The following is a 26,694-nucleotide window of genomic DNA, read 5'->3' as shown; positions in this document are numbered from 1 at the left end:
ATCGTATTATTGAGGTTTTTCCTCATAATAAAGTCCAGCTTGCAGAAATGGATGGGACATGGTTCTCTACCAAAACAAATTTTGATAAAATTAAGCCCTATTGGATGTGATGGCATTGACTTTTCCGTTATGAGTTGCAGATGCTGTTGAATCTTCCACGTCTTTTTGGAGTCTATACTTTGATGGAGCATGTAGGGGCAAGGACAACCTTGGTAGTTGCGGCATTGTCATATATCCACCTGAAGGGAATGCTATTCTTTTGGGAGTTCTTTTGGGAGATCATTTGAGCAACAACATTGCTAAATATCAGGCACTTTTGATTGGTTTGAGAGCACTACTTCTTTTGGGAGCATCTCATGTTCATATCTATGGAGATTCACAACTCGTGGTACACCAGTTTCATGGCCAAGCCCGCACCCTCCACCCTTTGATGCACTACTATAGCCTTTTAGCCCGTGACCTCTTCACACATTTCACCTCTTCTACCTTAACTTTTTTACCTCGTCATGAAAATCGTGTTGCAGATTCCTTAGCTTTGATGACTCTTTCTGGTTCCTTTACCCAAAATTTTGATCGTGCCTTGGTGGATACCCGTTCCTTTGACATTGATCCTTGGGAAATAGTGCAAGACCTTAAGTGTTTGGGAGTTGAGGAGTTGGGTAGTTTGCTAAGGGTTTTCAAGTCATCCCATCCTTCCACTTTTGCTTCTCTTATTCTATTGATGACTCGTCGATTGATTCACTTGTCAACTATTACCTTTCTCACTATAGACCCCACCCATTTGCTCATGATCCTGTAGCCCAATGGAGAAGGCACTAGTCTAACCGAAAATTCTGGGTTCACACTAGCCAGCTAGCTTTCCCCGCAGGACGCCACTATTGCATTTTTTTTCCGCCCTGTCCTTCACGTCATACCCTCACTTGTGTTTCACGTGCACAACATTTTTTTTGCAAGAAGAAACCTTCGTCGAAGCACCGCAATCAAGGATATGTGGGTTGAATAGGGGCTTGGCCCATTTAAAATATTAAAGGCTTTATAATCTTAATGTAACCTTGGGGGATATAAACTTAAAAAGGTTTAAACTTCAGTGGATCGCCATGCAGCCATGAAGTGAAGCGCTGCCATGCACACGAAGGAAACGAAACGTCATCGCCAGCCAACCGGATCGCTTGAGAGGTCGCTGGTCATTACCTTCGCCAGCCTATGTGATGTGAGCAGAGAGGCTGTGAAAAAGAACTAATTCCTTGGTGTTGTGAGCTTCGTGAGTCGTTGTTGCCAGCCTGTTGCGGAGGCTGTGAAGGACAAGGAAGCTTCGCCGGCCTATGTGCTGCGAGCAGAGATTGTGAAGAGGAAAGAAGGTGGACAGTTGCATTGAGATTGTAGAGAGAAGAGACACCATCATTATTGCCGCTGGCCTATGCGCTCGTATCGCCTGGGCTGTGAAGAAGATAGCGCCGATTTGTGCCGCGTGGAGAAAAAAGAAAAGAAAGGAGAAGCAATCCATAACGCCTGGATCGCAGGAAACAGCAAGATCCCAGAGAAAACGCCATCTGGATCGCAGCGATCCAGAACGCCCTTTGTTGAAGGAAAAAAAATATCTCCATATCATTCGTTGTTTTTTATTAAAAGCTTTCCTTAAAGAAAGAAAAATATCATTAAAAAAAGGAATGTTTTCCATTCTCATGTAATTAAGGGAAAAGGAGTTAAAAAGAAAAGGGTTAAAAAAATAGTAATAAATAAAAGTATAACCACATTCATTTCTTTTCATGTGAGGAGAAGAAGAGAAGAACGGAAAAGAAAGAGAAGACATTGGCAACAAAGAATCAAAAGCCATTGTCGGTGGAAAGCAAAATCCTAATTTCACATTCACACATTCATATAGCCACATATTAGAAAACCCTCGTAATTGTTTATATTTTAAAATTTCAAAGCATTGTAAAATTCAACCCCTGAGGGTCGTGAGGGAATTGTTTGTTGTGGAGACATCATCGGAAAGCACACAAAAGTTTCATCAAGATCAATATCAAGAAGAAGTAGCCAGATAAGCTTTTCCTTCCTCTTTCTTTCTTTCTCATCATAAAGAGCTTCATAAATTTGTCTTGTAAATCAAACACTTGCACACCAAATCCAATAAACAAAGCGTATTTCACACTACATTTTGCTTCCATTGTTATCGTAGTATTATCCCCATCTTTTGTCATTTGTCAGAAAAGTTCATAGTACACGTTCATATTTACTAGTGTCTTCTCCATTGGGGTATTAGGAGAGTGTAGCATTATTCCTTGTTGGATATCTGGAGGGGTTGTCAGTTTTGTCCCCTTTGCTTCGCTTGTCCAGATATTTCCCAAACAGCAGCATCTTCCTCCGCACCCTCCAAAGCCTCATCTTGTCAATGTCATTCATGTTCTAACCCCTTCTCTCCAAGAGGACTCTCGTGTAGCCTCTCCGCTCCTGAGTCCTTATGAGGATTGTCTCATGGAACGTTCAGGGTCTTAGGGACTTTTTTTGCATCAGCGGAAAGAGGATGGTTGAGCTTCCATTGGAGTGCGACAATGGTGGCATTAGAGTGGAGCTTTGGAGTGTGGCTATGCAGCAATAATTTTCTAGCTAGGGGGATCAAAAATAGGCACAAGATCCATTTATATTAATATGCACCAAGGGAGAGAATTAAACACTAATCATGTTGTTATCATTGGTAAATCAATATTACAACAAATAGGGACTATACTTGTGTTTTTGTCTCCACATAATCCATTTATATTAATATGCATTAAAGGGAGAGAATCAATCACTAATCATATTGGTAATCAACACTACAACAAATAGGGATATACATATGTTTCTAGCTAGGGGGATTGAAAATAGGCACATAATCCATTAATATTAATATACACCAAAGGGAGAGAATCACAGTGGTTGTCATTGGATCAACACTACAACAAATAGGGGTATAGCTTTTGAGCCTTGTGCATCCATGTGCTTTTCCTTACAGCTGCTAGCCTTGCCTCTTATATTGCCGCCTTCTTTTGTCTTATTGGTTCTGCACCTTCCTTGTGCAAGTTGTTTGGTTTGTGCCATAGTGATGGGTGTGAAAATTAATGTGTACTTGTTCTTATAGTTAGAGAAAGAGAGAGGGGGGGTAGAGAGTGAAAGAGAGGAAGAGAGAGACATGAAAGTGTTGGGTGTGAAAATTATTGCATACTTTTTTTTTAAGGAAAGGCATTGGGAAAATTTTCTTTTTTATTTCAACAAGCCCCCTATAAGAACTTTACATGTGGCAAAAGTCCATTCTTGGCATAGAAAATTATAAACTATTGGTAATCTTATTTGATTTCTAAGGCACCTTACCATGCCTAGATTAAATGTACATGGAAATATTCATCCCCCACAATCTCTATAAATATGGTTTCTTGTCCCTTTCACCAATCTTATGCAGCATTTAAAAAAATGAATTCATGTGCGTGAAACCGTCATCATCACCCCATGTACGCATCCTTGACCATTTGTTTTTAGATGTAGAGATATCACATCATATGCTTGGTATTTGGAGATCTCATAATTTCTCACAGGCCTCGCAAAGCCTAGCCTCTACTCTCTGTGATATTAGTGACTTTTATCACACATGTGTCCTTTCTAATAGGCAAGAGGCCTTGGATCTAGAAAGGGCTATTAGACGTAGATTGGCTGCCTTACAGAAAGAGCACATGAAACATCCTCATGCTCAATGGGTTACAAATTCTTTATCACTATTAGGGAAAAGCTTCATCACTCTCTTGAGTAGCGTGTGAAGTACCGTTATCATGCCTAGAAATCCTTTTGGACCAAAATGGGTGGCAGATGCAACAAACATTTCTTTGCTACTCACACGACCCATCTCATGCCAAAGATAGTGTCAAGCGTGTCAAACAATTGTTGCAAGATTCACATGGCACTCTTCATTCAGATCCTCTTATGGTTGGACAAATTGCCACTGATTTCTATAGCCAACTTCTTAGTGCTGAGTCGCTTGCTAATTTGAGACACAGGACATAGAGGAAGGTTTGGAATGCATTGCCACATTTGATCACTGAGGATATGCGTTCCATTCTGGATGCCTACTTTTTTATCCAGGAGTTTCGTCATGCTCTTCATGCCTTATCTCATGGTAAGTGTCCAAGGGAGGATGGCCTCTTCCTTGTTTTTTCCATTACTTTTTGAGATGAGATTGGGGCTAAGATCACATCGACCCTCCAGGAGATGTGGAACACAGGTTCTATGCCTTGTTTCTCACTGAGGGGCTTATCTATCTTATCCCTAAGAGTGGGGATAAGACATTGATTGGCCAGTGGAGGCCTATCACCTTACTTTGGGAGTGCATATAAGATTCTTGCCAAGACAGTGAGCATTAGATTGCATCCAATTTTGTAGGATGTCATTCATAATACTCAAAATGGATTCTTACACGGAAGGAGCATCTTTGATAACATTCTCTCATTTTGGTAGGTCGTGGAATGGGCCAAAGCGATTAATCGGCCCTTAGCCATTCCGCTCTTGGATTTTGAGAAGGCCTATGATAGAGTGGAGTGGAACTTCCTTGAGGGCACTCTTAGCCATATGGGTTTCTCTCAGAGATGGATCAAGGGAGTTTCATGCATGTATCGTGATGTGGTAATAGAGGAGAGCGGTTTTAGATTTCTCGCTCAATACGATAGGGTTGCCTTTTAGTTCCACTATTATATATCATAGTTGCAGAGGCCATGAGCATCTTCCTCCTCTCCACTACTGGTATTTCTAGATTGAGGTTGCCTCTTCGTAGTCAAGAGGAGCTAGCTAACTCTGAGTTAGCTAATGACACAACCATGTTCTTAGAGGCCTTACACATATGCTTATGTTCCTTCCCAGAGGTAGCACTAGAAGGGTTTTGATTGGCAGCAGGGGCACTCATTAATTGGCACTTATCTGTTAGTGACTCATTGAGAGCTTGGAGTGCAGAGCTTGGTTTTACTTGGATCAATAGAGGATGCATTGCTAGATATTTGGGATGCTAGGTTGGGGTTGATATTTCTCCTAGCACAGTAGTTTGCTCTCGTACTTATGAGTATCCGAAAGAAGCTTCTTCATTAGGGCTCCAGGAGATGAGATTTAGCCTCCAAAGCTTTTGTGGCTAATCAGGTATTGCTTGTCTCGGCTTGGTTTATTGCCTCTTGTTGGTGCTTCTCTCGTGTCAATTGTGGATATTGATCCACAATTTTCTTTGGTTGGGTTTGGATGGCACCATAGACACTCGTGCCAGGGTAGCTTGGCTCACAGGTATTCAACCCAGACAAGAGGGGGGGTTGAATATTATTGATCTGAATGTTCAGTGCAGGGCGTTGCTCTATAAACTTATGGTCAAAGGCTTCCTATACAAGGCACTAAGCCTTGGAAGGATTTTTTCTTGTCTCATATTTTTGGATGTACACCCCATGTTGGGAGAGATTGGTTGCCTAGGACACGGTTTTTGGTCACAAAGGTTGATATCAAGGCACCATCTTTCCCTCTTATTACAGCTGTTTGTTAGAGCATGGAGAAGAATGAGACCATTTTTGCAACAAAGGTTTCCTATGTCCTTAGATGAGGTTAACCAACAACCTGTTATGTGGAATGGGTTCATCAGGCAGCATGAGGCTGGTCGGCCACTTGGTGCATCTCATTACATGTAGTGGTCTCAGGATGGGAGAGATGTGCATACACAGTAATACCTTTAAGAGTCTTCCAGAGGATCGGAGAGCTACATCCATTTAGCATCTTAGGGGCTCTCGCATACATATTGATCAGCTTGATGTAGCTATTCTGCGGCGTGAGTGGCTCTCTGGGACCTTTCATGGAGACTATCATCCGAGTTGGCTGGAAGTCTTTTCGAGGATAGGCGTACCTCTATAGGTCATTGCTCTCCTAGGCCATGAGGCTACGAATTGCATCATTTATTCTATCTTACCTGGAGGGAGATTGAGGAGATGAAGCATGAAGGGGATCATCCCCGATGCTAGGCTTAGTCCAGTGAGGATTATTGGTCATTCGGGGAAGCATTGGTTCATTGACCCTTCTCAGATAGTGACTCATGGCTCTTGGTGTTTGTGGCTATATGGTGGCAATCCTATCAGATATCTTTAGTGGGATCTGGGAGAGTGGGAGTGGATTGATGCCTTTGATCCATTGAAAAAGCCTTCCCTTTTTTAGTTTCACGATCCGGAATGCTAGGCTTCTTCTCACACGACAAATGCATAGGATCACTACTCTCAGGCCTCATTGGGAGAGTTATGATATCTCTCCAATGATATAATGCAGATTTTGGCATAGGCTTTGGCATTCATACAGAAGGAGATAGATCTCTCACTTCTTTTGGTTATTTTTACATGGTGGTCTCCCCACCAATCAGTGGAGATCGGTTTTCAGTGTAGCACCTACATGCCCGAGATGTGTGGCAGATTATGAGACTGTACAGCATTGTTTATGGGGATGCAGTGCTACACAGCATATTTGGGGTTATATAGCCCAACTTATGAGCAAATTGAGTGGCCGTGCCATGCATGTGACTTGGGGGGCAATTGCTTGGCTTTCCCAGTCTAGTCTGTAGCTTTTCTATGAGGGCAATGGTATAGACTCTGCTATTTTCATTTGCAGAGCCCAGCATGGTTTATTGGGGCAAGATATCCCTCACTCTAATTATACACCCCCAGACAGAGGATTGACACCAATTGGGAGATTGCAACTAGTATTACAGCATGGCACATCTGGAGAGGTAGATGCACAGAGGCTATTGAGGGTGTCTATATTTTTGGGTCTCAGTGCACTAGTACTATATGGGGTGACATCATCCATACTCTTATGGCTACTTGGGCATGTATTCAGGGGTCCTCTTGTTCTGTGCAAGCAAAGCACGTTATATTTATGTGGGAGTGGGACCATGGCATTTTCTTTTCCTCTAGTCCCACAGGTTTCTCATGGCATCATGATGCTCCTAATCAGTGGTAGAAATCACCTTACATATTGGGGTGATTCTATTCTATTCCAACTGATAGCCATGATTTTTGTATGCCCTTTTCATACTTTTAATAGAAGTCTCTTTCTTGGAAAAAAATTATACAATGAACAAGTAACATTGTTAACCATACACAACCATCATTCAAATCAGCAACAAGTAGAGAGAGAGAGAGAGAGAGAGAGAGAGAGAGAGATTCATGAATTATTAAATTGAGTTCACATCTTGCTTCCAAAAAAAATGATAGTCATTAGAAACCTTGTCATTGCATTGCACATGTTCAACAAAACAAGGTTTACAATTACCATTGTATAATGCTTTACAATGGTATACAACCAAGAGATGACATTTACTCTCCTAGTAGCAAGTGTTTGTTAAGGCCTCATAAAGGTTGCAAACTATGACTACTGTTATCATGTCATGCCTACAAAAGAGGGCTCTTGTTAAGGAAGTGGCGGAAGGTTCTGTAATCTAGTATCAAACTCCACCCAAGTAGAAGGCATTGGATCTACAAAAATAAATTCCAAACCATCCTTTAAGATAGGATCTTTGTACTCATCAACTGTGCACAAAAGCTCTTTGAACAAAAGGGGAGGTGCCATACGATACTTACTACTAGCCACTTTAATAAGGTGGTAGTCATACGGGTTACTTCTAACAAAGTCAAGAACTATGGCATGATATTCTGTTGACCCATTGAGGTAACCAAGAAGGGTTGTAAGTTCACCATCTTGTGGATCCTCGTGATACACCTTAGGTAATACATAAATGTTCAGTGGGTTTAACACTGCTTTTGGGGTGTGTCATCCACCAGCAATGTGGACATTAGATTGTAGTTAAAACCACTTTTACCGATGGTTATTAAGGTTTCAGAAATAAAAAGCTCCGATGGACGTGAAGGGTGATGATGGCCTCTTCAAGTTGTATATGCAATGCTTCTCTTAAAACCCTAAGATCTCTCTAGATAATTGTTATGCATAAACACGCATAAATGGGCATAAACTCATCCACCCGACCACCCGTGAGCCCAAGGAATGCAGACATGAATTATAATGAAATACATCATACCTTTACCTTGATGTCCCATATACCATCAAGAGGTATAACTCCAATCCAATAGCATGTAGCTATAGTGTAAAATGGTAGGTGAGTAGATATGATCCTCTACACAAGAGACCACAGCCTAAGCCTCCAAGCCTTCCTTGAGTGTGCCCCATGCCCCTATTATATAGGAGGGCCCTCAAGTGACTCTTGACTCTCCATTTCCCATGTGTGACCCTTGGATGCCTGACCCTAACCTTAACCCTTAAGGTTAGTCCTAACCCATGCTCCACTAGAGCTTGTTCCCATGCTCCCATGCTCACAAGCCTAACGTGGGTTAGCCTCCTAGTATATGCACACATAATGTGCATATAACATAGCACACATAATGTACATATAATAGCTCCTCTCTGATTGACGTGAAGGATGATGATGGCCTTCAAGTTGTATGCAATGCTCCTCTTTGATGTACATATAATAGCTCCTCTCGTGAAGGATGATGATGGCCTTCAAGTTGTATGCAATGCTCCTCTTTGATGGACATTAAGGGTGATGATGGCCTTCAAGTTGTATGCAATGCTCTTGTGAAAAGTGAAATAAGAATGGCAGCTTCCCCCCACCGTACTCATTTTGAATGAGCTTCACAAGGGGCCTTAAGTTACTTTTCGTAACCGATGACCAAGTAGCTACCTGAACAATGTGGAAAGAAAGTGCAAAAGCCAAACCTTAAAGTGCACTAGACCCGTGCGATTGCCGTTGTTTTAAAAGATGCTCTTACACGAGTATCTCTTGGGTCAGTGGTCCATATTTTTTTTTAAAGCTTGCTTCCATTGATGTAACCCTCCATTTGTACACCCTCCATTTTTTTTTTAAGCTTGCTTCCATTGATGTAACCCTCCATTTGTACACCCTCAATTGTTTCAATTCTAACTAACCCTTGAGGTGTGATTTTGGACACTCCAAAAAGGTCCTAATTCTCTATACTTGAGTTTCTTGTTTCTGGTGCCTCCCACACCATACATGAGGACGAGGTCCCCCGTTTCTAGTTCCTTTTGTTTCAAGTTATTGTCAAACCAATGTTTTCTTTATGATTTTTTGACCATAAGACCATGTGATGCAATTAGTCGGGTTTCATCAAGTTTCTCTAAGTCAACTAACCTTTCATCTAATGCATTCTCAATCAATCGTTCTTGCACTGCAATTCTCAAGCTTGGAACTAAGTACTCCATAGGCATTACTACCTCAACACCATAATCTAGACAGAAGGTAGTATATCCCGACCTTATACGATGTTCGATATGCCCATAAAGCTGCAGTTAGCTTATGTTCCCAATCTATTGGACTTGCTTCTAATGTTTTTGTCAAAATAGTACAGAAAATCTTATTTGTACTCTCCGCCTTGAATATTAGCCTATGGATAATAAGGGGATGGCTTCCAGTGGACTACAAGAAATCCAACAAGTAAGTGATCAATCACCTCATTAATGAAGTGTGAATCACGATCACTGGCGAATTCTAATGGGCAGCCACCCATTTCGTAAAATAGTCTATGGCCATGATCACACATCGGGCTTGTGATGGATGTGCAACTAGACTAATAGGTCCAACGAAATCAACTCCCTATTTCTCAAAAGGTTATCTTACAATAACAGGGGTAAGTGGCATCATGTCTCTTTGTGTCGCAGAGAATAGCAAATTGTTGGCACTCTTCACATCTTTTTACAAACTCCATGGCGTCCCCGAATAATGTAGGCCACCATAGTCCTGCTAGGCCACCATAGTCCTGCTTTAAGCACCTTGCGAGCTGTAATTTCCCCAGTGAAGTGTCCTCCAGCTATCCCTAAGTGTGCTTCATCTAATATTATGACAAATTTGTCTTCCTGCACACATCTCCTTATTAAGACATTGTCCTTACCTAGCTTGTATAGTTCTCTAGCAATAAATTAATAAGGTGCAGACAGCTTAACAAGCCGACGCATTTTATCTTTGTTCAAGGGTCGTTCTTATGGAAAACCATAAGCTAGATAATTTGATATTTCTTCGCTCCATTCGAGCACCATGTCTAGTTTGAATAAACAAGCATCTGGGAGGTTATCAACACCAGTTGCTAGTTTTCCATTTGGAATTCTTGACATATGATCAGCCAACACATGTTGTGTTCCCTTTCTTACTATTGTGACCGTGAAGTCGAATTCCAATAGTAATAACAACCAGCGTGTGATTCTTCTCGTGGTGCAAAGCTTGTTCAACGACGAGTATAATAAGGTCTAATGATCCACAAAGAATACAAATTTGTTGGCCAATAGGTAATGTCGATACTTCTTGACAGCATAAACCATGGCCAAACCTTCTCATTATGTGGTGGTATAACTCACCTTTGCATCATTCAATTGGCGACTAGTGAAGTAGACTGGGTAGTCAAGTTTGAACTCACCACCAGGCTATGCCAATACACATCCTGTAGCGAAGTTCAATGTATCGATGTGTACATGGAATATAAGGTCCCAATTGGGTGGTCTCAGAATTGGTACACTGGCCAGTGCTTGCCTCAATCTATCATATGCTTTCTAGCATTCTTTGGTCCATTCAAAGACACTGAGTAGCTTATATAATAGTCCATTCAAAGACACTGAGTAGCTTATATAATAGTCTGGCAATTTTAGCATAAAATATTATGAAGTAGTAATAATACCCAATGTGGCCCATAAATATCTACACACCTTTGTAATTAGTGGGCGGGGGCAAATCCAAGATCAACTTGACTTTGCCTTCATCAGTGGAGATACTGTTCTTAGAGATAATGTGTCCCAATATCACACCGAGTTTGACCCAAAATTGGCACTTTAAAGGTTTAAGGATATACGATACAATCGACATCGCTCAAACACTTTTCTCAACAAGCAAGCCAAATGGTCTGACCATCAGGAGTGTGCACACAGATCATCAATGAAAACCTCCAACCACTTTTACAAGTAGTGAAGGCTATGCACATTAATTGTTGGAATGTTGTTGGGGCATTGGTGAGACCGAAAGGCATGACTTTGTAAGCAAAAGTCCCCCACATTGTATTGAAGGTCATTTTATGCTAGTCTTCGGATGCTATAGACACCTAATTGTAACTTGAAAATCTGTATAAAAAGCTATAAGCTTCTTCACCAGCTACTCTCTCTAACGTGTTCCATATAAGGTAATGGGGTAATGGTCCTTCCTAGTAGCTGCATTGACCTTTTTGAGATTGACACAGACCCTAAGTTTTCCATTCTTCTTTGGCACTATTAACAAGTAAAAACCAATCCATATGTTCTATCTCGTAGATGAAGTCCGCACAGCAATGAGCTTATCAATTTCCTCCTTTACAATTGATGTATCTTTAGGATTCATCTGGTATGGTTTTTGCCTGGTTGGTCTTAATCCGCCCATAATTGGGATCATGTGTTACACCACCCTTCATCTCTTTGTAATTCTAGGCAAAACAATCCTTAAACTCCTTAAGAAGGGTAACGAGCTCCTTTTCTTCAATTGGAGTCAAGTCTTTAGCGATATATCCTCCCCTGGCTCTGCAAATATCAATTTCCTTGACCTCAGCTAGGGGCTATCGTATGATGTGGATAAACCATCTTCCTTAACCCTTTTGGCCATCACATTAGGGAAAATTTGGACTCAAAAAGGGGCCTTGTAAGAGATCCCTTGGGATGGTGATGTGGACAAAGCAAGCCAATAAATCCACATATAATATTGGAGGGCACGTGCGTCGTTTTTGAGTTCTTTATTCCATTAACTGACATGTAGGGTGTTTTTTAATTCAAAACAATGCATCTTGAGTATAGTTTTTTATTCCCACTATGGTGCCTTATTTTATTGAAAAAAGACACCACTCTCTTTCTTCATTACACTTTTGAATGTAACGAAGCCAACTCTGCTAACCGAACTTAGTCCCTGCAACCCATCATCTTGCATTGTCTCCCTCATTGTCTTCCCGATTGCACAACCACTACCACTCCAAATCCGAGTTTTTTTGAGCGGGAGGTTTTTGATTTTCTCTTCTTCTCAAGGCGGCAAGTTTTGAAAAAGGATGGAAAAGTATTTGTTCTTCATGCGCCATACCTGCTTGTGCATGAATAACAATCCCATTTCTTACCTTTTTCAAGTGAGGGTTGTGCTTACAAGTACTCTGTACATTTGGGTTCATCCAGGATACCAACAAGTTTGTTTGATGGACAAGGAGGTATTATTTAGTGATGTTGTCTTTTGTGTAATATCTAAGGTTTTTTTTGGTTAAAGTGTGAGTTCATTATGCTTTTTGGTGTTGTTAAAGCACAGAACAATGCAATGGAACCTGTGCAGCAAAAGAGGAAAAAGGTGGACATCCACTTCCAAGTAGAACCCGATTATGCTCCCTGCTGTAAGAGAAATTGGTCTAGGCCAGCATGCGAAGCCCGCATTACTGAGCTTTGAAATGAAGGAAAGAAAAACATGGACCTTTGGTTGGATGGTAGTATTTACCCACCAGATCCAACCTCCTCTCAATCTCCATCATTCTTTGGGTTGACAAGTTTCTTCAAGTTTGTGTGTGAGGGTGAAAATGGATTGCTTGGGTATTGCAAAAGACTGTTTGGCCAATGTCAAAGTATCTTTGAAAGACATTTGAGTGATAGAGATGCCAGGATAAAAATGCTTGAAGGTGCGAATTTTTACTTGGCATCAATCACAACAGCTTTGCAAGCTTCAAACGAGGACAAGGCAAAAGTTTGTGCTGGGTTACAAAAAGAGTTTGATCATTTGCAGCAGACTATTTGTAAGATGCAGGACACTATAAAGGAGAAGAATGAAATTTTGGCAGTTCGAGAAATCAACAATTTCACATTGGAGAGTGAGAATGCACACCTTCGAAAACAACTTGAAAAGTTCAACAGAAAATTGCAATATTTGAAAGACACGCCATTAGGTGCTCGATTACGCAAGAGAAAGATCAAACCATTGGAAGAACTCAATGTTGGAGGTGGCCAATGGAAGCGTCGCGTAAAAGCTTGCAGGTATTGGGATCTATAATTTCTTTGAGCTTAAATTTCTTTGAGCACTCACTTTCATTTTCATCTTTAGTTCCTTTCTTGGAGATGGGGGATTGGGTGTGGGGGTGGTATAGTTAGATGAATGGTGGACTGAAATAGCTATCGTTGTTGCTTCAGGATGGTAACAGATGTTGTGGGTCCAAAAGAGCAAGGTTCTGATATATTTGGCAAAGTTCTGACAAGAGACATCATGGAGTCAGCAATACAGCATCCTAAGTTTGCAAGACTTCGATCAGACATAGCAAAGCAATCCTTGCAAGAGGTGAGTGAAGCATTCACGCCTGCAGATGCACAAGGTATATGTGACATGGCTGGTATAAGCACAAAGTCTTACAGGATGTTGTTTAATAAAGTAAAAGAGGGTTTCAATTGCAAGCTTGGAAAAAAGACAGTAATTCCCATTCCAAAACCATTTCACGTAAACAAAGCTCGAAATATTCTCAACTTGGGAATGGTCGAACTTGTTGGAGAGCCTTGTCACGTGTCTAGCACATTGACAGTGACTAAAAAGAGCGGGGAACAGAAAATTATAGAGCTTACAGAGTTCAACAATTTCATCATGGATGTTCGTAAATTACAAATGGCTATGGTGAAATTTTATGACATCAGTGTACATGAGTGCAATGGAAGGCTGAAATTTGTTTTGAAACTTGATGAGAGTGAGGTGATCAAAGGACAGAAGCTGGAAAGGGTTAGCATTACTTTAATGAATAGAGCTTTGGATGCAAGTATCAGTAATGCTGATGAGAAGCACTTTAGTGTACAATCCGAAAATGAGATTTGGTGGCTGGCTGCATTTGAGGTGACGTGCTATCCATTTTTAAATAAAGAATATTATGTTGCTATCCTCTTGTTATGATGTTGTAGACAATCTAATAGTTGTTGTTAACAGGTTCCAACAGAGACCCATGAAATTCTGAAGTGGTACTTCAACCAGACTGAGCTTCCTTCCACTATCCAGCAGCAGTCGAATGGCGAAAAGCTTTATGTAGAAGGATATGGTGAATATGAGGTTGAATGGCACCTGGCTGCAGATCTTAAAACCTTGAAATGCATGTTTGGTATTTCCCAAGGAGCAATGGCCAAGTATCCTTGCCTGTATTGTATGACCGAACGAGGTGTCTCCAAAGGAGGAAAAGAGAGAGAATGGAAATGCCCAAATGCAATCAGTAATAGGCGTGAACCCCCAAATCGTGATGCTCCAGGAGTGGATCCTACTTGGGATCCAATTCTTCCTATCCCTTTGATCAGAGTTCATATTTGTGTTTTGCATGCGCTGGTTAGAATAATTGAGAAACTAGTCTACATGTACATCGAATTTTCATGGAATATAAAACCAGCAGTAGAGAGTGAAAGAACTATTAAAAAAATAGAGCAAGTGCTTTCAGATGCAGGTTTACATTGTGGTCAAGTGAAGATTGAGAAGGACTTGAGAAGATCAGGGAAGACCGAAAATGTTCCTAGCAAACCATGTTTTGGAGGTGCAAAAGCCAGAAAGTTCTTATCTAATCATACCCAGAGAGGTCATCTGGGTACAGATTTTGAGGTGTGGAGGAAGCTTCATGCAGCTGTACCTGACCGAGGCTCTTCAGGACAAGCAAGGGTGGCAAAGGCCAAAGCGTGGTTGGCGCTTGATCGCCTAGCACCTTTGTTGCAAAAAGCAAGGTTTGAAGATGGGGATGTTGAGAAATTTGAGGCAGTTGTGACAGAGTTCTACACTAGCTATGAAAAGGCATGGGGTGCGACAAACTTGACACAATACATGGTTATTACTTGAAAACCTACAGCTTTGAGTATTTTTTGTTGTTCAAAAAATATTGTACGATACTAAATGTCTTGTTGTTGTTGAGCATTTGTAGCACATTTTGCATGCACATGGAACCTTCTTTGCGGAAGAGTTTGGAAGCCTTGGGATTTGGTCTACCCAAGGCATGGAAAGATCTCATTGGCAAGCACGTTGTGCCTATCAAAGGGCCACTCAACATGGAGGAGGAATAAAGAAAAGTAATCCCATGAAGCAACTATGTCAGTGGTGGTATAGGCGGATTCAAGTGAGGGCTCGTGTGAAGATCAAACATGCTGAATCAGCTGTGTCATGTGCAATAAGAAAGGTTCAGGCTGAACGGAGACGTTCAATATATGCCTCCTCACAGGGAAAGCAGAATCATGCTGAATGGCTAAGACAACGACAAAGACAGGGCAGAGTGTGGAAGAAAATTGATCATTGAAATATATATTGTAAAACAATGATGTAACTGAGAAAGATTTTAAAAGAACAAGAGCTTTTATCTATGTCCCATATAAATGTTTCCAATATATATACATTTCATAGTTTGCAATGGTAAACAAGAAGAGTATTGAGAAATATGACGAAACTTCTGAGAAACTGGAACAATCTAAATTTGTTAATCTTGAACAGAGACTTCCCCCAGCCGAGCCTTTTTTGTTGACGTTTCTGCATCATCTTCTTCATCCTCTATTAATGGCACAAGAGGGACCATTGGTCTTGCTGTTCTAAGAAGATGCTTCTTCCCGCAATCACTCAACAGATTGGGATCTGTGATTCCACATGCCAACCCGTAAGCAGCATATGTTAAATAATATTTACATCTTAACGAATATACTCCAGGTCCCTCTCCAAAAATTCGAACAGCTGCTTGCCGCTCCAGAAGTATTGCCTTGTTTGCATTCAGCCTTACGTGGTAGCCACCTAAATACCTGGATAAAGTCTTTATCGCCATCAGAGGAAAACTGGCGTTGTCCTTCGAGTAGCTAGCGTGGAATATCACAATTTGAGGGAATTTTAGGCGGTGTATATATGTTCCTAGTGTCGAATCGTGGCCCAATCCCGCCATACGCTTGCCTGAAGCACGTTTGAGGAATGTGTCTTCATATATTTCCAACTGAAAAAATAAAGGAGCATTAGCCAGAAACAACATCACCAAACATTTCAGGACAAAGTTGATAAAGCCAAATCCAGAACAAAAAAAAACTAACCTCTTGGTTCTCATCTGCTTCAAGCAAGGCGTCTTGCCATAAATTAGTGCTCGAACTAGGAACGTTTTCCGCTGACTTGTTTGGCACATCCCTACACCCTCCCATGTTGGTGATATTCAATCTGTCCCTTGCTTCTTGTAGCTCTTCCTCTGTGGCATCTTTTCCTTCATATCTAAGGGCATCAGCATAGATCATATTTAGTGTTGCTGCAGCAGAAAGGAACTCAGTGTCTTTTACATGGCTATCCACTAGTAGGTACTTGTCTATCCCATCATCATCTACAAAATTGTCATCGACCTCCAGATTCTGGGCTATGAAAGCTATGCACTGATCTTCCCTTAAGTTAAATACACGTTGTATGTCTGTCAGCAATATATACTCTGAATCTCCTACTTGGTAGGAGGGGAGTAATGGCGTTGGAATGGGGGAGGAGTCATCTGATTCAATGACAAGCTGACCTACATCACTGTTTTGTTCTCTAACTGCCTCAATATCAACCACCGAACTAAGCTTCCTCTCTTCTTCAACATTGAACTCCTCAATGACATGAGGAGTGTCCTCCTCTTCAGCAGCATCCTCAGCGGTGGGACTTGCCTGACGAGAAATCGTGTCTTCACTTTCAATTTTTGCAAGCGGCTCTGTACCTTCTTCATCTGTTAATTGCACGTTCATGTGCAAGAAGCATAAGAAGGCGTAGGAGTATTCCATCAAGCGGCACTTTCTTTTGTGAAAAGGGCAAAGCAAGGCTCTCTTCTTGTCACATGGCACCTTGTGCCAATCCCTGTTTAACCTCTGCTTCTTATCCGGCGAAACCTTGAGATTAAAATGAATGTGACTTTTCCCATCAATCATCATTGGTTCTTCATTTGTGAGCTCGTCAAACTCTTGCTTTGCCTCTTCGAAGTATCCATGATGGCTAGACAATGTTTCCTCCAGAGAAAAATCGCTATTGAACATCAACGAAATTGCAGGGTGCAAATCATGATGTCGACATTTGTACAGGAAGTCATATAATAGAGTTGCAGGAGTTTCTTTGATCTCTTCGTCCACATCAAATTCGACTTGAACTTGCGACATGGCTGAATTCAAGTCTATAGAAAAGACATGGAAAATATTAGTGCAGGCAATGAATCAAGAGACAGTCGATCTTAAACAACAAATCTCTGTGGTGTAAATGGATTCAACATAACGCGAGAGGAGATGCCAGAGGAATGCAGGTATTCCTCCTCGCATTGTAGTGAATCTATTTTCCCTAACGCAAATAAAATTACAGCTAAGTCAAGGACCTCTTCTCGCATTATGGTGAATCGATTCACCATAATGCGAGGAGGAGTATTGTGCTTCCTATGGGACCTTCGCTCGCGTTGTGGTGAATTGATTCACCGCAATATGACGACTTTATCATCCTTTGGCAACGCCTCTAACGTTATGGTGAATTAAAAATAAAGATAGTTCTCCAGTACCCATACTGAGAGAGGAGGTGTCAAACGAATTAAAATACTCTTCTTCGCAGTCAATTCGCGAGGAGTCAGGTTTTCAATTCACCTTAACGCGATGAAAAGACAAAGCAAGTAGTTCTCCTCGACTGAAACCAAAACAACGAAATAACAAAAGAAGAAAATGTAAATGGATTCAACATAACGCGAGAGGAGATGCCAGAGGAATCCAGGTATTCCTCCTCGCGTTGTAGTGAATCTATTTTCCCTAACGCAAATAAAATTGCAGCTAAGTCAAGGACCTCTTCTCGCGTTATGGTGAATCGATTCACCATAATGCGAGGAGGAGTATTGTGCTTCCTATGGGACCTTCGCTCGCTTTGTGGTGAATTGATTCACCGCAATATGACGACTTTATCATCCTTTGGCAACGCCTCTAACGTTATGTTGAATTAAAAATAAAGATAGTTCTCCAGTACCCATACTGAGAGAGGAGGTGTCGAACGAATTAAAATACTCTACTTCGCAGTCAATTCACCATAACGCGAGGAGTCATAGGTTTTCAATTCACCTTAACGCGATGAAAAGACAAAGCAAGAAGTTCTCCATGACTGAAACCAAAACAACGAAATAACAAAAGAAGAAAAAAGCACAAAGGAGATAAAAATACCAGGAAAACGAATTGTATACAATCGTCGCAGGAGATGGAGATGAAGGAGGTTGGAGGTTTGTCTTTGACGTTGGATACAGGAGGATGATTGATGAAGGAGGGTTGGAGGAGATAGTCAGTCGTTGATGGAGATAAAGGCCGTTGGTGGGATAAATGAGAGGCAATAAATGAGATGAGTATCCTAGAAAATCCGTCTTTAATGCTACGCAACACGTCAGCGCCGCGTTTTCACCCGCCATTCCATGACTGCCACGTGGCATCCCGCCGTGTACCTAGCAAAAGAGGCAATAAATGAGATGAGTATCCTACAAAATCCGCTTTTAATGCTACGCGACACGTCAGCGCCACGTTTTCACCCGCCATTCCATGAATGCCACGTGGCATCCCGCCGTGTACCTAGCACGTGTACAAGGTATAAAGTTTAATCAAAGCCCTTTTTAATGCTATACGACACGTTAGCGCCGCCTAGTCGCCCTGGCAGCCCGCCAGCACGTGTGTTCGCTCTAAAGACTAATCAAAGCCGTTAATCACGCCACCTTTTCGTCCTCTTATCGATTTTGCCTTGTCTGTCCTCCTGCTTGCCTCCAGCTGACTTCCGACTACCGCCACAGTACTAAACCGACTTTCCAACACCTGCACGACAGTCTCCATCCATTCACAAGCAAGAAATGTAAGTTTTTGTATAATACTTGATTGTTTTGTAAGTTTCTTGTATATTGCTTGTTTGTTTTGTTTTTTCTTCGACTGTTTGCCCTGTGCCATTGTTTATTCTTCGACTGTTTGCCTTCTGCCGTGGTGACTCGATTCACCTTAAAGCACACGACGGGCCATTAGAATCTCAATAAGCTCCATGTCTTATGGTGGATCGAATCACCAAGGGAGAAGGCAAACGTAAGAGATTCGCGAAAATCGATTCACTATAACGCGAGGAGGATTGTTTTGCTTTGACTGGCCCTTAGACTCGCGTTATGGTGAATTCACCATAACGCATGACCAAAGGGCAAAGGATTCACGATAATCCACCTCTTATTAGTGTCAATTAAATCACCTCCTACACGACAGTCTCCATCCATTCCCACTCATAGAATGTGATGAAAGTGTATTACTTGATTGTTTTGTGTTTCTTGTATAATACTTGATTGTTTCGTTTTTCCTTCGACTGTTTGCCCCTGCCGTTGTTTTCTCTTCGACTGTTTGCCCTCCGTCATGGTGATTCGATTCAGCGTAAAGCAGACGACGAGTCATTAGAATCTCAATACTGCTCTATGTGTTATGGTGAATCGACTCACCAAACTGCTAGACGGAAAGGTAAGAGATTCGGGAGAACCCTCCTCCCGTTGTAGTAGATCGATTCACTATAACGCGAGGAGGATTGTTTTGATTTGACTGGCTCTTAGTCTCGCGTTATAGTGAATCAAATCACTTTAACGCAAGATCGAAGCTCAAAGAATGCACGATAATCCGCCTCTTATTGTTGTCAATGAATTCACCATAATGCGAGAAAAATTATTGTGTTTCTGTGGACCTTCATCTCTCGTTATGGTGAATGGATTCACCATAACGCGAGGAAGTGCATATTGCTTTCTTGGCCCCCCTCTCTCGCTTTATGGTGAATTGTTAATCGTGTACTACTGAATAGCAAAGTTTTCTGCTTTTTCTTGCGTTTTCAGATGGCTCGTGTAAGGCATACAGCTAGACCCATTGATAATGCAGCTCCCTCATCTACTGGGAAGAAGATGGGTGTTCTGAAAGCCTCAAGATCAAGAAAATCAAGCAGTCCTTCCCGATTGTCCAAAACACAGCCTAGACTCAGGCGTTTCGCAGAGCATTCGGCAGCCCTGCGAGAAATCAAAAAGTTTATGAAGCACCCGACAGCTGCTATTCCCAGATTGCCTTTCCAGAGGCTTGCCAGGAGAATTTGTGAGCAGAATGGAATTTTGTTTAGGTGGAAGGCATCGGCCTTGTTTTGCTTGCAAGAGGCCACAGAAGATTGGATGATCGAATTTTTTTTGGATAGTTACGTTCTTGCTGCCCACGCACACAGGGTGACAGTAATGGACAAAGATTTTTTCAGCCTAATAGCCCTTCGTTTCAGATACGATAAGTCACTTAGACCAGTTACGTTTACTGATGAACGAATGTTACAAATTTTGGATGTCCGGCCTGTACAAAAAGTGAGAATTGAAGAGGTGACCGAGGGAGGTCCAGATCATGAGCATCAGACTCGGGCAAATTTAATGACAAGCGCTCAAAGGGAACATCAAGCTGCAATGCTTGCATTGCAAACAAAAAGGGAAAATGTTCGAGCACTCCACGCCATGAATCGGGAGGCGCTGCAATTTTTGTTGCCGGAGTTCTATGTACCCTTTAATATTAGAGGGCATAGATGTTATTTCCCGATTCATGCTGAAGAAATCAACATTTTGTTTGATCCCAAAACTGAAGTCAACGACAAAGTGCTCAGATGTGTTTTAAGGTATATGCTTTTCTCTGTCCTCCTACAATTTTTCATTCTTGGCTCTTAAAGTTGATGCCTCACTCTTGATATGTTTCCTTGTGAAGTTTTGTTATTTCGCTATTGCCCGAGGATGTACAGCAACGAGTGTTCCAGATTGATTCACTGGTCTCAACACTGTTGGTAGTAGAGGCAGTTCCGTACCTCGATGTGCTGAACTGGTTTCGGGAGGTCCAGCTGGACGATGCCCGAGTATTTTTTTTGGCATATCATGAAAAGTGAGTTTGTCTCTCTCTCTCTCTCTCTCTCTCTCTCTCTCTCTCTCTCTCTCTCTCTCTCTCTCTCGCATGATGTTTATAGGAATCACCGTACACGAGTTATGTAGTGCTTCCTTTGGATTGAAACTAATAGAATTCTATTGTGCAGTTCCCATTGGAGTCTTCTACTAGTCGACGTGCAAGAAAATGTCATTTACCTTGCAAATTCGACATCTGGTGTCCATGGAAATGTTTTGCTGTAAGTAAAAATCATTAAGATACATATTATTGTTTGAGTTAGAAGTCCGGATTGATCAGGATAATGATTGGTCTCTGTTTACAGTGGAGTCAGGAAACTAATGGCAGCTTACGAGAGCCTCAGCATGGACATCGACACCCTGGATCGATCGACCATCCGTAGGGTTAGTGTCCCCAAACAAGAAGATGGCTACAGCTGTGGGTGGAGGGTTGCACTTAATGCAATGTTGCTGCTACGAAGCATTTTTCAGCTCCCTTCAGAGGATGTAAGCATTTTCAGCTCCCATACGCATTTGTGCGCTTGTTTATCTTCTTATATATTGTCATGTTGATCTTATTTATGCCTTGATGAATTGTGATGGCAGTTTCCATCAATGTCTCGCTACGTGGACCTAGACGTCCAAACGTTTAGGGAGGAAACGATTGCGAAATTGATCGAGGTCGCTGAAGTTATGCCTCCAGACGGGCCAGTGGACTTCATCCCGCCCAATCCACGAGGGGGGATAGGCCCGTCTGAGCCTCTTTCATGGGCTCCATACTTAGGAGAAGAGCCCTGGCTCCATCCTGAAGCCGATACCTATGGGTTCCAGCCATAAATAGTTTTTTCCTTCTTCCAACAAATGTACGTTCGTAAATATGCAGCTATACATGTATTGGAGGGAGAACATCAAATGTAAATACACTTATCATTTGAAAATCAGAGGATCAAATTTGCTACTGTGTTCCTTCACTGCTTGCTTTCTTACTTTAAGCCTTTTTTTGTGTACATAAAAATTCAATTGGGGAATTCTTGCCTTCATTACATTGTTTTAAACAATAAAGCATTACAAAAGCAATGTTCTGAATAGATAAGTTTATTGCATATGGAAAATACATTGTCACCGTATACATGGTCACATCATATATCTTCTAGTGCCTCCAATTCATGTGGGGCTGCAACATCTTTACAAATGATCTGATGCTCTCTTCTTTTACTTAGCTTCCGACCATCGAGCTTGAAGCAAAATTGATCTGGAGGATTCTGAATAGCTACTTCTAATTCCTTCCTAACATATTCGAGAGTCCAATTCTCTTCCACTTCCAATGTCAAAGATGGGTGACCCTGTCGAATCATAACTATATCTATCAAGCAAGAGTGGCTGCCATCTCTTGTATCTTGGTCCATGCTTTCCCAGTTGTTGTTGATCCATCGCCACCTTCTATAAGTAAATGACATGCACAGATGTTGCCTGGCAATATAGTATCTGATTCCAAAATATCATTAGGATAATTTTCCAAAAATAATCAAATAAGCGTTGTAACTGTTTCACAAAAATACATTTTAATGTTTTAACACTCACCGAAATGCAATGTCGGAGGTGTTCAATCGACATTCGATCAAATCATCTCCCTTTGATGATTTCACTCTCCAACCTTTGTCAAACAAATGATCAAGCCAGACTTCATCTACATCTTTGCACACAAAAGTTGTTCTAGTTTTTCTCAATTGTTTACAATCAGAAAATAAATGAACAAAGCATGCAATTGGAACAAACAAACTTAAGTGCACATTTCTTGCACCAATGCTAGGCTTCATAGCACATTTAATATCATTAAACATTTTGGTCCTGTATGACTCTATCACTTCTGTGTCAAGCAATGGCCACTCCGGACTATCAAGTGCGGGCAACGGAATACGTTCCAACTTTCCATGTCGACTCGATTGAGTGGGCAAGGTATAAAATGAGTCATAGAAATATGTTCTACTTCTTGCGAGATCACTTGGTGCACGACCTTCATATTGAAGTTCCCCCACCTCACCATGTACGACATTCAAGAACCCCGTCAAGCATTGTGCAGGCTCCCACTCCTGAAGGTTGGATGGGTACAAATCTGTGCAAGGCAGAAAAATGTATATCAATCACCTTATTTGCAACGTTGAAATACAAAACACAAGCACTTACAATGTGGTCTGTGTCTTGGAAGTCCTTCCAATGGTCCCACGTTAATCTCTTTTTGCATGAATACATGCTGGATCAACACTTCTTTGACAGTTTTCCCTCCTGGTGCCATCTTAAAGTCAAGGATCCTTCCTTTCCAATGTTTGGCCAAGTCTTCAGATGCCTTTCCCTTCACTCGGTAGTGGCCTTGTTTTCCTGGCTGCATAGTGACCCAAGAGTACTTCCTGTATACTTGGGGAATCCATTCTTCGTTCTCGTCTTTTATGTTATACAACACAACAGATGAGATACTGCTCCTTGCTCGTTTCAGTCCACTTTCGGGTGCCATGATAGAATAACAGACGTATGAGAAAGAAGAAGTAGCAGAAAGTGGATGACTGGGCTAACCGCTTTTGTGGATCAATTAGGGAGGATGAAATGAGGGACGGTGTGTTCTTTTTGGGCGCCAAAGATGTTTCAAGATTCAAAAGTGGAACCAAGTTGAGGGAATAACCGGGAGAATGTGTATCTATCTATTCCAAGCATTCAAGCTTCATTAGTTCTAGGGGTGGTGGAAAGAATTTTTTAGTGCTCCACGTCTAACACAGGAATGTGGAAAACATTCTTTTATTGTGTTAGTTTCTGACAAAAAAACAGTTTTAAATATTTTAAGACAAGGTGATGGTTTTTTTTAATATTTCATGAAGATAAGAGTTTCTCCACGTTTTGGGTGGGTTTGTACAGAGGTCCCACCACCGGTGAATCTCGTTCGTAGATTACATGTCGCTCAATCTATGTGTCTATTATTATATTATTGTTGAAACAGCCCTCTTTTGAGTCCAGAATTTTCCTAATGATTGGACCACTTTTTGTTTGTCAATTATCTATGTCTTGAAATGGTCTGGTACTAAAAGTAGGTCTGGTTTATCCTCATCCTCTCTTTTTGTTTTAGCCATCACCTTCTTAGCCTCACGCTTAGCTTCTGCCAAAGCCTTGTTTTGTTTTTGGCACCCAGCTTTTGTAAGCTTAGGCATTTTTGGTTCTTGAAGGGTGACTTCCTCCCTATGTTTCCCTTCAAGGGATATCTTGCTCAATTCCTCACCCTGATTCTTAGAAAACTTATCGTGTACCTTAGTAACTTTGAGGTATCTCAGCCACTTGGCATCTGTGGGTTTTCTTCATAGCAGGGCATTTCGTTGAGCGATATACCATTTCTGCCTTCTGCCATCTTCTAAGGCATTGGGCACTGGTACAACCTTATGATCCAGTCCCTTCTATGCTTGAAACTTCCTCCTCTGATTCCTCTTCAATGGATTACCAATTGACCATACAGATAGAGGAAGTGGGAACAGTCCCAAATTCAACATATATTAGGTTTCTCGAGGTTACATCACATCTATGGTGGCTAGCACATGCATCCAGTTTTCATGAAAATCCGGAGGAGGAAGTGATGCATACATTTCCGCTTCCTCTTCCTCTTTTGAAACTTCCACCATGGGCTAGCATATTTGTACAGATGTGGTTCGCTCGATTGTGACTAAATCATTACCAAATAGTTTTCCTTCCATGGGGTGTGCTTTCCATGTTCGCAGATCTATCTTTAGAATTTGTAAGTTCGAACATACACATGATCTAATGCCCAATTGTGCACCAATTTGGATTCCCTCATGAAAGGTCTCTCCAAGATTATGTCATACATATGAGTCCGGTTGTCATAGAAAATCCATTACCACAAATGTATGATGGTAGCAAATGTAAAGAGTTTAAGTCACACATTCTCTCCGCCATCCCCGAGGCACCCCTACCATCTCATCTCCCTCTACCGCCGATGCCTCACATGAACCCTAAACCACTTGTGCACACTATAGGTGCACCCGCACACAGGAAAACCACCTCTTTTGTGTTTTCTTTGCCATGAACCCCATAGAGTGGCGGACTGCCCCACAAGAAACGTCTGCCAATGCAACCACAATGTCATGGTTATGGAATTGATCATTACTATAAGGATTTCCCTTTGCAATCCGTTTCTCATTCCACAATCAAAGGCATGCCATCCCTCAATGTGTTGAGTATTCAAAATGGGAAGATATCCACTATCTCATTGAATGTCGTCACACGGTTGTTGCAGGCCAAGCTAAAGAAGGCCACATCCTAAAAGAAACAATGCTCTAAGCACGTTGGCGCCACTCCCCCCTACAGCCCAGCAAAAACTCACCAAACGGGAAAAACGGCTGGCCAAATATCCCAATGCCATCCTTGAGAAGCAATGTCTTCAGGAGGCCCAAGCACTAGTAGAGAAATACCTGTCTCAACTTAAACCGCCACCCATTTTTGTAACCTTTGACCCCATATCGGAGTGTGCATCGTCCCCCATTGAACCTGAACTTCCGCACCGGGTCAAGTAGGAGCCCCCGCAACCACTCTAGGAGGCTGAGGAAGATCTGTTCGTCTCACCAACATGACGTTGACAAATGAAGACTTTGCCCCTCATGAGCCTCCTCATCCTCCTATGCCTATTCCACAAATGGCCAAGCCCAAATCCCAGGTCCACATTGAACAACTCGATGTGAACACTGACACAGAGTCCGACGAGACAGACACTCACAAGGTCCGCACACCAAAATTGTTGAGCAATTTTATCCTCCTACTGCAACTACCTCTCGACCTCCACACCTGTCAAATAAGGCCCAAATTGAACTTCCATATACTATTACTGGTCCACCCTATGATCAAGGCCCTTCCCCTCAAGAACCCCATACTCATGAATGTGACCTAGCCAGCCTCTCTGCTTCCTTTCCTCCCATATCCAAATGCCCATTGAAACCTTGTTAAAAGGTAGTCCAAAATTATGGAATGACCTTTTGGATTGGATGGAACAAAAACTACAGGCTTATGTAGATGAGGAAGCTCCAGATTCCTCGAATGAATCTAAGCTCCATCATCCAGACTTACTCCATCACCACCACCCCACGACCCAAAGGTGCACCAACAATTCATGTCAATGCACTAGGACAATACTCTGAAGGTGATGACACAAACGCAGCATTTCCCTTTGTTTTTGCAATGCTTGTCACACAGGCCTTCAATGCCGCACGAGTGGACGTGCGAGTGCCATCCCCAGCCACTTATGTCATGAATGACAAAGTCAAGCATGATTGGCTGAAAGTCCTGGTTGCTAATGCTTGACACCCTCCCCGGTCGCACACTCGGCACACAATTCGTGCTCCCAAATGGCCAAACCCTTCATGAACCCTACAAAGCCATTGCCTCGCTTAGCATCCTAAGTGTAAGCGTAGATCCACAACCTACAACAACTACCCTACGGGTTTGGATAGATTTTTCCTTTGGCAGAAATATGCAAAGAAAGCATGCCTTGATATCTCCCACATCTAGCCACAATCTTTTGCCATGGGAAACATGGGTCTCTCTAGGCAAACCATCTCTAAAAACTTCCCATTCCAAACATGGGTCTCTCTAGGCAAACCATCTCTAAAAACTGCCCATTCCAAACATGGGTATCTCTAGGCAAACCATCTCTAAAAACTGCCCATTCCAAAGTTCAATTGTCGGGTGGACAACGCATACATAGCCT

At 41.9% G+C, this 26,694-nt stretch overlaps 1 protein-coding gene across 1 annotated transcript; it reads left to right on the top strand.

The window, feature by feature from the left end:
* The first annotated feature begins 20,235 nt into the window (after positions 1-20,235).
* Positions 20,236-21,875, top strand: LOC147632955 (uncharacterized). The gene is made up of 5 exons (XM_086805763.1): positions 20,236-20,689; positions 20,776-20,946; positions 21,095-21,184; positions 21,269-21,449; positions 21,549-21,875. Exons 1-5 carry the CDS (start codon positions 20,268-20,270, stop codon positions 21,777-21,779), a joined length of 1,095 nt encoding a protein of 364 aa, XP_086661889.1. The 5' UTR covers positions 20,236-20,267; the 3' UTR covers positions 21,780-21,875.
* Positions 21,876-26,694: the final 4,819 nt, after the last annotated feature.

The sequence above is a fragment of the Cibotium barometz genome, chromosome 12, assembly GCF_041138505.1.
Source record: "Cibotium barometz isolate CiBa-2024 chromosome 12, ASM4113850v1, whole genome shotgun sequence".
Lineage (NCBI taxonomy): Eukaryota > Viridiplantae > Streptophyta > Polypodiopsida > Cyatheales > Cibotiaceae > Cibotium > Cibotium barometz.
The sequence above is the reverse complement of the archived record's forward strand: the minus strand, read 5'-3'. Positions and strand labels throughout refer to the sequence as shown.